General features: G+C 39.2%; 1 protein-coding gene across 7 annotated transcripts in view; it reads left to right on the top strand.

Moving 5' to 3' along the window:
- LOC126285326 (CNK3/IPCEF1 fusion protein) overlaps positions 1 to 13,248 on the top strand; it is a 141,526-nt gene that overhangs the window by 74,769 nt on the left and 53,509 nt on the right. For all 7 annotated transcript variants that reach the window (XM_049984631.1, XM_049984637.1, XM_049984635.1 and 4 more), the window contains exons 11-13: positions 5,716 to 5,820; positions 10,938 to 11,118; positions 12,286 to 12,506. In XM_049984631.1, coding sequence (XP_049840588.1) covers positions 5,716 to 5,820; positions 10,938 to 11,118; positions 12,286 to 12,506 — 507 coding nt within the window. The remainder of the gene's footprint in view (positions 1 to 5,715; positions 5,821 to 10,937; positions 11,119 to 12,285; positions 12,507 to 13,248) is intronic.

The following is a 13,248-nucleotide window of genomic DNA, read 5'->3' on the forward strand; positions in this document are numbered from 1 at the left end:
ATTATACAACACTATGGAATACTGAGTTGAATTCACTCCACGAGACCTATTTCAAGGACGAATGGGAGGCTCACTGGTAGTGTTTGCATCTTGCACCTAACCAAAGGGAGCTATTTAAGTTACTAAAATTAAGACTGAAGAATGATTGTGAAGAGAGCTATCATGCTCACAAAAGGATTTGTCCATGGGTACGCTTGGTGGTAAAGAGATGCGAAAATAGTCCGGCCGGAGACTGACATAGTACTAATGACTTGGTACTCACTTGTCACAATGCTGCATTAATGATCATTTCACACGCCAAGTAATCCAGTGCTGATACTAGGAGAATAAACACATCATGCAGCATCAGAGTTTGTAGAACTGTGAGAAAATGCAATTCTAAAATGACCAGCAGAAGATGCGATGGAAATTCTTTCACTCACTGGCTATGAGAAACTGTGGTAACTGAATACGAATCTTTAATGTTAAAGCAAACTCCAGTAAGTTCGGTTACTAAGGACACCAAGCACATGGCATTGTGCAAGCCAAGTTGTATAGAGCTTGGCTGGGAGAGCAGAAACATAGACTGGTGGCAATGGTTAAAAGCAAATACCTCCCAGAAACCATAGAGGTCAAAGAGCTACCTGTGCTGGAATTCACTAGTGGTGTGCTGGAAAAAGGTGATGGTGTGCTAGTTGACAGGAGATTTTTTATCACCAATGTTTGGCAAGTGCAGCGAATTGTCTTCTTCCGCTTCAGTCCAGAACCACACTGCTGCTACAGTCACAGGTTTGAATCCTGCCTCAGGCATGGATGGACCTCAGATGTTAAGTCCCATAGTGCTCAGAGCCATTTGAACCTTTCCCCCCTCCCCCCGTCAGTGAAGCCACACCCTGTTATACTGTGATGCCTTATGTGATGGTCTTTGTGATATATTTACTGTGTCCAATTACTGTACCATTACACTATATACCCAAGTTTCTTCTGCTGTGATGACGTATATCAGTTGTGTATTTCATCACTCCAATTTCCTTACTCCAGTTGATAAAAAAGCTTGTTTTTAAGCTTATCTCAAATTGTGCAGGGTCTCTAAGGAACAGATATTTCCACTGGTAAATGTTCTTACAAAATGCCTATATGCCTGAGGATGCTTCTATCTCACTTACCTCATATGCCAGGTGTCGTCAGTCATGTAGCTTGCTATCATATAGCTTGAAACAAATGATTTAGGTCAACCTTCATAAAATTCAACATTGACTAAATCACAAACTAGACAAAATTCTCCAGTCCAATTATAAACAAGCTAGTCTGAAGGCAATTGATTACCAAAAGTTGATCAAAGCAATTCAAAACATTGTTGTTGAGTTAGGCCTGTATGAAAACTTGTAAAAAATTATCCATTGTATGCCTTTGTGTAAAATTACCATTTTCTCACCACATTGTTTCTTAAAAAATGGCTGTAAAGAAACTGCACAGGCAGCTTATGAGCCACCGGTGTTGTTATTATAACAAATGATCAATTTTAATACAATATTAATGTCGTGACAGTAGTAATATCACAATAGTAGTAACATCATGTCTCAGTAAACACCATCTAGTGATCAATCTTAAAAATGTAAGAGATGACACTCGTATTGTTGTAATTTCTTTTACTGTAATTGGCATTGTCAACAACCTGTATAAACAAGATGTCGCCATATTTGAAGCCAGTTAGAAACTTGGCTGCAATGTTGTACAGTGTTATGTTGAGTGATACTTAGCATGGAATCTTATGGTTTTGTTTGTTATATGCCAATATGTCCTGTTACCATTGATGATTTATCTGTATTTGTTGTCTGCACAACACATTTTGGGAAATAATTGCCAATATGAAGTGCATTTTTCATGCACTGTGGGATGTAAAGCGCAATGTTTGTAATTCGTGAGGTGCTCCATTATTCTGTGACTTTATTATAATGAAAACCGACTTGTTTTCGTACACTATAGATACTGAAAAAAATTTTATAGCTTTATTTACAATTATTATACATTTGACTTGAATGACATTTCGTGTGTTTCATGCTAGGAAGTTGTCATATGTATTTATTACAGAGATATATAAATATAGGTTGTCGGTATTTGCAGAGGAAGCAAACAGTAGTAGATGTACATAAATGTTTTAATAGGAGCTGTGAAGGCTTAATTATCATTGCTTTTGCAGAGAATCTCAGATATCTGGCTCAGAGTTTCTGTTCTAGTGTCAAGTGTTTTTTGGTTCACAGCAGTTCCAGTGCAAGACAGATCTGTCACATTTCATGTAATATTGCTTAAGGATTTTTGTTTCTTGGGGCAGAGCAGTTACTAAATCTCTTAATAGGAGAAGAGCCTTTATAGATACACTGAGTAGATTACCTCTTGTTCCAGCCTTGTATTGGTTACCCATCATTGTATTGTATTAGCTCCTTGTATTTCAAAGAAATTTTGTGCCAAAAAATAAAGACTAGGTTAATTAGAGTTTATTTACATCCATAGCACACATGCCCATTATAGTTACTGTTTAACACCCGATTTTACCTTGGACAAACAGATGTATTGGTGATACATTACAAAATGATAAGTGCAGTAGAGGCGTGTACATTAATAATGTTGCCTACCAGACTTGTCCTCTGATCTATATACAGAATTTTTATTCATATTTTAAATGGATAACAATCAATTCTCTGAATAAAGTAAATTATTATAAATTTTGTTCTGAAGGCATGACATGACTCTAACTGAAAACTCTTTTATATCAATAACTGCTATTTTAGAGTCTTGATGCCCTGGAAAAATTTATGTGGAATCCCATGACTGTAGTTACTTAAAAACACACATTTTACAAACCCAGTGATGGCTTGGAAGTTTATTAGTCAGTTCAGGCTTTTCCAGTTATCACAATTGAGTCCCCTTCAAAGATCTGTAAAAAATGTTGATTACAAATTGTGAAGAGATTGTATTATCTCAAATCCATTTAAAACACAGTATTTCAAGGCTCTTTGTTATGAAGCATAAAGCTTTCGCTTCATAAGCCGCCAGCTGCTGTCAGATCGTCTCAAGAGTGCATTCGCTGAATTCTCCATATTTGTTTAAACTTTCATGTGTCCAACTTGCAGATCATGTGAATTCTGAAGCACAAACTCTGGCTGCAATTAGCATTTTGTCAACTAGTGAAAATGAACGTAAATGAGGACAGTGAATTTTTGCCCACATTGTGTATTTCAAAGGAGAAGTGTACCTCCCTCCAGAGTGAATGAACAAGTAGAAATATCATTCCTGGGAGAAAGCAGCACTACTACAGTTCATTAATACCCATTACATAGCTCTCAAGTGACTGTATAGTGTCTTGTTCAGCGCAGAGGTTACTGAACATTATTCCCACTGAAATGAAGAGATCAAAATAACTGTTTTTTCAGGTCACTCATGTTGAGGTGGTAATCTTCTTTTGAATATTCATTACACAATTTTCACAGCCTTGTCAGTTTTGGTTTGGGAATATCTTGCATGTAAGGCAATAAATGACATTTGTGTGTGAATTGTTTGGTAAGAATATCATCTTTGAGATTTTGCTGTGTCTAGGGGGAGCCATGGTGGCTAATTTGATGAATCTATGGTACAGCATGCGAAGAAGATGCCATCTGCAGGATATAAGTTTCAGACATTGATAGTTTGGCTTCTCATGTTTGAATTTCTGTTAATAAGTATTTTCATCAGATCTGTTGTAGTTTTTATGTCCTTTTTTCCCCCCATGTGTGTTCTTGTGATGACATAACAGCTATTTTGCATGTAAACTGTTGGGTGAGGGGGAGGGGGGAAACAACACTACTATAATTGATTGTAGAGTATAGTAGTACTCATACCATTACACAAAGGGCAATTTATAATCTAACTACATCGTTTGTGTGGTATAATCATCTTGATATTATTAAAGCCTTTGTTCACAGAATCAAACCATACAATGTTTAAAGCCAAGGTTTGGAGTTTGCATATCAGCTGCATCTGATAATTTAGATTTTTTAGATTTATGAGTGCACTTCAAGTAGATCACTTACTTTTTACTCTAAGGTTTAATGGTTATAATGTTACCTTCAAAATTAAACAATATATCTTTCTGTTTTACCACTGATATTGTTACAGTTAAAGCGATCAACAAATTGTTCTTCAAGTAACAAAACTGACACCAACAGGTTGTCACACATACAAATGGGAATCAAATTGTTTTAATACTGTAGAAGGCTTTGTTAATTACTACAATAATAGTTGTTCGGTAATTTTGTAATGCCTCCCAATATTTTCCCATATTTTCTTGTTCCATCACCACCATAATCATTTTCACAGCCCATGTCACAGAAAAGGTAACTGATGTGAAATAAAATAAGACATTGGTTGTTCGTAGTGTACATGCCTTTTTTATTCAAAATATTCTCTTTGTGAGTCAATACACAACTGTAAGTGTTGGAAAACATGTTCAAAACAATTCTGATAGTCAACAGTTGGAATTGCCTTCAGGACTATTGTCATAGCCACCTGGATATCGGAAATCATGTCGAAAAGCCATCCTTTCACCCCCATTTTCAGTTTGAGAAACAGCCAGAAGTCGCACAGAGCCAAATCTGATGAATAAGGAGTGTGGTAAAGTGCAGTGATACCTTTTTGGAGGCCAAGAAATGATGTATGATCGTACTTTAGTGTGCTGGAGTATTGTCATGCAACAAACACCATGTTCCTTGGTTGCAGTATTCAGGCCTCCCCCAAACAGTCCTCACTTGTAAACGAGTTAGAATTCCCAAGTAATAATGTGTGTACACCATTTGATCTTCTGGAGCGAATTCTATAGGGACAATTCCTTTGGAATCAAAAAAGACTGTGAGCAGTGTCTTGCATGACTTTTCTGATCCATACTTTTTTCAGTTTTGGAGATTCTGGTCCTTTCCATTCCAAGCTCTAGCCCTTTGTAAGTGCCTCACACTAAAGACACCATGTTGCATCAACTGTTACGATTCACGACTAGAAGTCTGGGTCCCTATCAGCAAATTCTTTCACTTCTTTGCAGTGTTTTTGATCGTCCATGAGCAAGTGGGGTACAAAGCGACAACAGATGTTCTTTTTTCCTATATTTTCAGTCACAAAGTGATGGACGGTTGATTTAGGAATTCCAGTGAGCTTCTGAATTAACCTGGTAGATGCTCAACAATCATTCCAAAGAATTTCAACCACTTTTTCAACATTTTCTTTGACTCAAACTGTCGCTGATGTTCTTGGACGTTGCTCATCTTCAATGCTCTCTCGGCCATTAAAAAGTCTTGCAGAACACTTAAAAATGTTTTTATGACTCATTGCTTAACTAAAATAAACACATTGTACTATTTCAAAAGTTTCTGTGGCACTTTTGCCCACTTTGAATTAGAAACAAACCTCAATGTTTGCATATTACTCCATTGCTCTTTTCACAACTCAGGTTCAAAATATACTAAGGCAGCAGGTAGTTGAAACACACTGGTTCCGTGAATATAAAATCAGTCATCTTCTCTGTGGGACAGACTATGTACTTCAGGGACTGTGAGAACTGCAGTGAAAGCATTATTGATAATGAAACTTTTGTTGAAAGATTTTTTTATTTTTTACTTTATTTTATTTTTTGTTCCAGATACTTAATACAGAAATTTTCAGTATCAACTGATGCCTTTGCCTATGTCTGAGGCGTGTGTTTCCTTTTTCCAGGTACTGTGTTTTACTTTGCAGTGGAGTCAGAAGATGAGTTAACAGGCTGGTTGGACTGCATAAGTGCTGCCACAGTTGTCAGTGATTCATCACAGGAACCGGAAGGTTTGTTTCTATAAAGTACAGATTTTAAGATTATATACAGTTCATTCTCATGATAAGCGGTGTAATTTCCCTACTCCACCCCTTTTTTTTCTTTTACTGGCCATTGAACGAATGAGACGATTTTAGTTTTGTCATAGATGTGTCCACAGCCTTATTGTAATTTCTGAATGGTAAAGCAATTTCAGTGTCCACTGTAGGCTCTCAGATTCTTTTTACATATGTGTAACAGTATTACTTTATCTGTACTTACCCTATAAAACTTATGATGTACTTTCAATTAAGTTCTTGAATATTTTAGCCTGCACATACCACAACTAAGGCACAAGCTTTGCTGGAATTTTATCTTGTGTATTTATTAGAGCTACAGTTTAACTTGTCCTGCCTCAAAACAAAAGAAACAAGACTGTTTGCAAGATCAAGGAACTACTTGTCATAACATATTAGTGTACAACCTTTTCAGCCTTTAACTGTGTCCTGTCTCTGTGACATGTTTCATTAAAATTTACCCAACTCTGTAGCAATGGACAAGCAGTTTACTACAGTTGTGTTCTTGAGCCCCCTATGCAACCTCAGGAAAACAATATGGAGAAATATTTTGAGCAGTGGAAGGAATGGATGAAAACAAGCAACATACAAATCTCTCTGACATGAATATTTGATAAGTACACAAATTTACTTCATAAGTCTCATTTCTTTTGTGTCAGACTTGTTCACAGCTACTGGTCTGGTGGTTAGCCTCTAGATTGCAAGTTCCAGGGTTGGAGATTTTCTTCACTTGGGCTGGCTTTCAGGTTGTCCTCATCATTTTATCTCATCTTGATCACAGAGACACGCAATTTCCCAAACAGGTGTCAGATAGAAAGACTTGCACCAGGTGGCCAATTACCCTAGGTGGGGCCCCCCTGCCAACAAAGCTCTTTTCTCTTGTCTTGGGGTAGTGGACATTGTTTCATTAGTCAGTTCACAAAACAAGGATCTTACTTTTGTGTACATGAGGTCAAAGGGTTAGTTGGCACTTCAGAAAAACATGCGGCACTCTTCAATATTTCTTTCAAAATTACATTGGTTAATAGATGAACAGAAACCACAGACATGAGTGACACCAGTTCTTTAAAGTATGAAAGTGTGCTCTGCCAGTTAATAGTTGTAGACACAAATGTTTTGAGTTCTGAGTTCTGTTCCGTCAGTGAAAATTGTAGATGAACTTATTCCCTTTTTACATTTAAAATGCTATGTAATGTATATTTCCTCCAACAATTTTGATAAGTTACAATGAAATGAATTCCCTTAGCTGCATACAGGCATTAATATAAGTCAATGGGGACAGTTGAAAATGTGTGCCCCGACTGGGACTCGAACCCGGGATCTCCTGCTTATATGGCAGCCGCTCTATCCATCTGAGCCACCGAGGATACAGAGGATAGTGCAACTGCAGGGACTTATATCTGTCACACCTCCCGTGAGACCCACATTAGCAACTTATTGTCCCGCACTATATTCATAGTGCCCCTGCCCGTCACACTCATTAGTCATGGCTTTACTGCCGATTTCCGTAAGAGTTCGCACGCAGTTTGTGCATCTGCACAGAAGATGATGGTCAAATGGCTGGTGAGATATATATATATATATATATATATATATATATATATATATATATATATATATATATATATATATATATATATATATTAAAAACAAAGATTCCAAGACTTACCAAGCGGGAAAGCGCCGGCAGACAGGCACATGAACAAAACACACAAACACACACACAGAATTACGAGCTTTCGCAACTGGCAGTTGCTTCGTCAGGAAAGAGGGAAGGAGAGGGAAAAATGAAAGGATGTGGGTTTTAAGGGAGAGGGTAAGGAGTCATTCCAATCCCGGGAGCGGAAAGACTTCCCTTAGGGGAAAAAAAGGACAGGTGTACACACACACACACACACACACACACACACACACACATCCATCCGCACATACACAGACACAAGCAGACATATTTAAAGGCAAAGAGTAACGGCAGATTTGTCAGTCGAGGCAGAAGTACAGAGGCAAAGAAGTTGTTGAAAGACAGGTGAGGTATGAGCGGCGGCAACTTGAAATTAGTGGAGGTTGAGGCCTGGCGGATATCGAGAAGAAAGGATATACTGAAGGGCGAGTTCCCATATCCGGAGTTCGGATAGGTTGGTGTTGGTAGGAAGTATCCAGATAACTCGGACGGTGTAACACTGTGCCAAGATGTGCTGGCGGTGCACCAAGGCATGTTTAGCCACAGGGTGATCCTCATTACCAACAAACGCTGTCTGCCTGTGTCCATTCATGCGAATGGACAGTTTGTTGCTGGTCATTCCCACATAGAAAGCGTCACAGTGTAGGCAGGTCAGTTGGTAAATCACGTGGGTGCTTTCACACCTGGCTCTGCCTTTGATCGTGTACACCTTCCGGGTTACAGGACTGGAGTAGGTGGTGGTGGGAGGGTGCATAGGACAGGTTTTACACCGGGGGCAGTTGCAAAGGTAGGAGCCAGAGGGTAGGGAAGATGGTTTGGGAATTTCATAGGGATGAACCAAAAGGTTACGAAGGTTAGGTGAACGGCGGAAAGACACTCTTGGTGGAGTGGGGAGGATTTCATGAAGGATGGATCTCATTTCGGGGCAGGATTTTAGGAAGTCGTATCCCTGCTGGAGAGCCACATTGAGAGTCTGATCCAGTCCCGGGAAGTACCCTGTCACAAGTGGGGCACTTTTGGGGTTGTTCTGTGAGAGGTTCTGGGTTTGAGGGGATGAGGATGTGGCTCTGGTTATCTGCTTCTGTACCAGGTCGGGAGGGTAGTTGCTGGATGCGAGAGCTGTTTTCAGGTTGTTGGTGTAATGGTCCAGGGATTCAGGACTGGAGCAGATTCGTTTGCCACGAAGGCCTATGCTGTAGGGAAGGGACCGTTTGATATGGAATGGGTGGCAGCTGTCATAATGGAGGTACTGTTGCTTGTTGGTGGGTTTGATGTGGACGGATGTGTGAAGCTGGCCATTGGACAGATGGAGGTCAACGTCAAGGAAAGTGGCATGGGATTTAGAGTAGGACCAGGTGAATCTGATGGAACCAAAGGAGTTGAGGTTGAAGAGGAAATTCTGGAGTTGTTCTTCACTGTGAGTCCAGATCATGAAGATGTCATCAATAAATCTGTACCAAACTTTGGGTTGGCAGGCTTGGGTAACCAAGAAGGCTTCCTCTAAGCGACCCAGGAAAAATGTATTAAAAACAAGGATTCCAGGACTTACCAAGCGGGAAAGTGCCGGTAGATAGGCACAATGAATAAAACACACACACAGAATTTGGGCTTTCGCAACCGGCGGCTGCTTCATCAGGAAAGAGGGAAGGAAAAGGAAAGATGAAAGGATGTGGGTTTTAAGGGAGAGGGTAAGGAGTCATTCCAATCCCGGGAGCGGAAATACTTACCTTAGGGGGAAAAAAGGATAGGTATATACTCGCGCGCCCGCGCGCGCCCACACACACACACACACACACACACACACACACACACACACACACACGTTTGGACAAACCTTCTCAGGTTTGGTAATGTTTTACAAAAGAATTAAGAATTTGTCATTTCAACTTTTATAATATCCAAAAACAAAATTTTTTAACATCCCCGTCCAAAAAAGTTAGTCCATAACCTTTGTGACTGACTGTTTTTGGCAGGTGTTGATTTCTGTGATTGGCATCACAGTACGAGCCCCACATCACAGACTGCTGTTTTGTTCTGTTTGTTAGCATAGGAAATCCGTGTGCCATTGCTAGTAACAATTTTCAGTAAGGATTCTTAATATGTTAAACAATGGACTTAAAGATCAGATAAACAGTCATCGATTGTGTTTTGTGGTTCTCAGGAAGGAGTTTTGGAACTCATGGAGCACAGAACTTCTGGCAGTTTATTCATTTAGTCATGCTCTGACACACCTGTGGAGAGTTGAGACATAGCTAAATTACAGTTTTCATGAATTGTTTCACCAGTTTTCCCTGCCACTCAGTTTCTGGCTGCAAACACCTACTCACTTCTGTCGCCATCATGAATATTCTTCATTCCATTCTTAAAACAGTGAAACAATGTAGGCCCAGTGCTTTTGCTCCTTTCATCCAATAGACAACTACTTTCATGACAAAATTTAGCTGTTTTGAGATTATTTGCAACTAATAACTGTATTACGGAATTGACTTCACATTTTGTTTTTAAATGGTTACTACAATCCAACAATAAGGAGTTTTACCTTCCCATCTGTTGCAACATGAAGCACACTAATTGTGAATCAGTGTCATAATAGTTCCTCCCCCCCTCCTCCCCCCAACCATGATCTCCACCTTCACCACCACCCTACCCCTACCTCTCCACTATTTGACATGTTGCATGAAACCAGAAATTGTGTTGTAGATAGTCGTCAACATCTATTTTTTATCCTTTTCCTGCTACCATCTTAGCCTCTTTGTTTCATCTTTCATAAAAGTGTGATGCAGCGTAATAGTCTTCCAGTGGATATTATTTAGGCTAAACCGGAACTCCACTGACAAACTTTCAGGTGTAATGTATAACTAACACTACCAAGAAAGCAAGCCTGAGACAGAACCAAGCAGTATTGAGTGTTAGTCTGAGGGTGAAGAGTAAAGTCAACATTTGTGTTGACAACATGAATTACCATGAGTGAAAGGAACAGTTTTTGTTTTCTAAAGAAGACATCTACAACTATATACATACTCTGCAAGCGACCATATGACGACATAGCATTGAAATTTGCGCTGTTGTGTACTATTTTCAGTGCAGTACAGATACAAAGCTAACTGGAACAAAAAACCAAATGAAATGCAATAACTCTGTAATGACCCACTGGAGACCATGATGCGTTACACCAAAATACTCAGAAGGTACCCCTGAACAATTGCTGAAAGTTTGTCAGCACAGTTCCTGGTTCACCATGTATATCCAGTTCATGATCAAAATTCGTTTCCCTGAAGGTCAATAAAAGCTCTTAAGTCCACATGTCATTGAGTGTTAGGCACTACCATTATCCGATGAAAACAAGTAACTGTGTTTATGAAACCAAGATCTTAACATATTTCTTTTGCAGTTGTCTTTAGTGAAACAGAAGAAGAAGATCCACTGACACCGCTACCAATGGACCAAGACAGCAATCACTCCAGTCCCAAATCTCGAAGATTTGCTGCATGGCTTGGAGGATCCAGTCAGCCTGGATCACCGCAAAATGCCATTACAACTTCCTCAACTGGAGAAGACTCAGGAAAAATTAGGTATGGTATTTGTCACCTGGCTCAATAACCGGTCAAAGACAGTGACTTCCCCATTTTTTGGTTGTTGCCACCTATCACACACAAAAATTAAATCTTAAATGTTGTGGATGCGAAAATCGTTTCAGTTGTACTGACAGTTTAGTAGTGATGTAAATAACGGGATTGGAATGACTCCTTACCCTCTCCCTTAAAACCCACATCCTTTCGTTTTTCCCTCTCCTTCCTGAAGAAGCAACCATCAGTTGCGAAAGCTAGTAATTCTGTGTGTGTGTTTGTGTGTTTTGTTCATCGTGCCTGTCTGCCGGCACTTTCCCGCTTGGTAAGTCTTGGAATCTTTGTTTTTGACAGTTTAGTGGGATTGATTATCTTTGAAGACAAATTTCTCTGCTGTTGCTGGCACTTCTATTTCTTGGGAGCCATAGATCTGAGAGGTGTTGATAGCATCAAGTTATGTTGAAAATAGAGGAGTCGAAGTTCCTGGGACAGATGTATTACAATAATCTTTCTGCTCACATCGTAACCATGTGTAACAAATTTAGTAAATTGTGCGCACATGCTTCTGCATGCGCGCGTGCACACACACACACACACACACACACACACAACACACACACACACTTCTGGAGGTACATCGTACCAGATGTCTGTGCGCACATCACACAATACCTTTAAATTATAGGCCAGTGGTTTGTAGGCACAGATTTGGTGCCCAGTTGTTTCCAGATGTGTTCCATCTGGCTCAGCTGTTTAAAATTGAGGAAGGATTGGTGGTCAATAATTACCTTCAGGAAACTAAATTTTTAGTTCTTCTGATATACGCATATAAAAGTACATGAAACTTCACCAGCTTGTAGAATTATAACAACAGATGAGCTCCTCTTATTCAGGGATGTTTGTTTAACTTTCCCATGCTGGCCTTCCTTCCTCCACAAGGAAGAAACTTTTTATTTCTGAAAACTAGGATAGTTTGGTGGATCTTGAAGTGTGTGTATCAGTACACTAAAAGTTTTGTTTCCTCAAAGGCAATACTGACCAGTGATTCTGTCTCCATTTTTTATCTTTGTCAGATGATTTTTTCCTCTTTATGAAATTAATTATAATTTTTCATGTTTTAATTGTATTTCTTGGTCAGTAGAACTTTGTTTTAATTTACATTCACTTTCTCAGTGCCGAGTCAAGAAAATTTGGTTCACTGAAAAAAGTATCCAGCAATAAGATTGCCAATACTGCTGCAAATGAATCATCACCAAATCCATCATCTAGCCTTGATCGGAAATATCTTCGCTTTCTTGGAGCACCACCACAGCCTGTTCCAACAGCGCGATTCAGAAGTTACCGACGTGTAGTTCCTGCAGCACCACAGCGGCGACCTGTCACTAGTCAAGCAGGTTAGTTGCATTTGCTTTAAGTGCAAACATTTTAGATTAGGCTGTTATGAATGCGAGTTGAAAAATACAAATTATTGTAACCTATAAGGTTTGACGGAGATTCGTGGCATCAGTTCTTGTCACAAAGGGGCCAAAATTGTCATCCCTATGAACATTCAGGAATTGGCGAAATTTGAGAATGACATACACGACCGTTCAGTCAGCCACATAGTCAGCCAGCCAGCCAGTGAACAAATGAACTTCATCACATTGTCAGTTGTAATTGTATGACAACAATAACTACTGGTCATGTGATTGTACAACAGTTTTAATTTATTTTCTTGTACATACAGCTAGTTTCAGTGTATCTCACGTTATGACTGAGGTTATGAGTAATTGTGCTTGCTGTACAGGAATCCAATGAGGTAAGTAATTATAACTTTTTATTATGATTTGGTTATGTACAGATGAAACACAAAAATCTATAGTCATTGTTAAAAATAATTTTTCCCTCTCTCTGTGACTCATTTTTAGGTAAAAGAATTTAATTTGTGTGATCGTAAGTTGGATTTACTGACTCTGAAGTATGTGTAAGTGGCATAGTTACATTACTCACAAGCAAAGTACCAAAAGCAAGTGCAGAGTGATTTAAGTAGGAAGTACACAACCAAATCAATGGACAGACAAAGGCTTAAAACTCTGTCAGAGTACCATTAATCCAGAAAATATCCGGATAAATGCAAGTGAGACTTGCACACCAAGA

This window comes from Schistocerca gregaria, chromosome 8 (genome assembly GCF_023897955.1).
Source record: "Schistocerca gregaria isolate iqSchGreg1 chromosome 8, iqSchGreg1.2, whole genome shotgun sequence".
Classification (NCBI taxonomy): domain Eukaryota; kingdom Metazoa; phylum Arthropoda; class Insecta; order Orthoptera; family Acrididae; genus Schistocerca; species Schistocerca gregaria.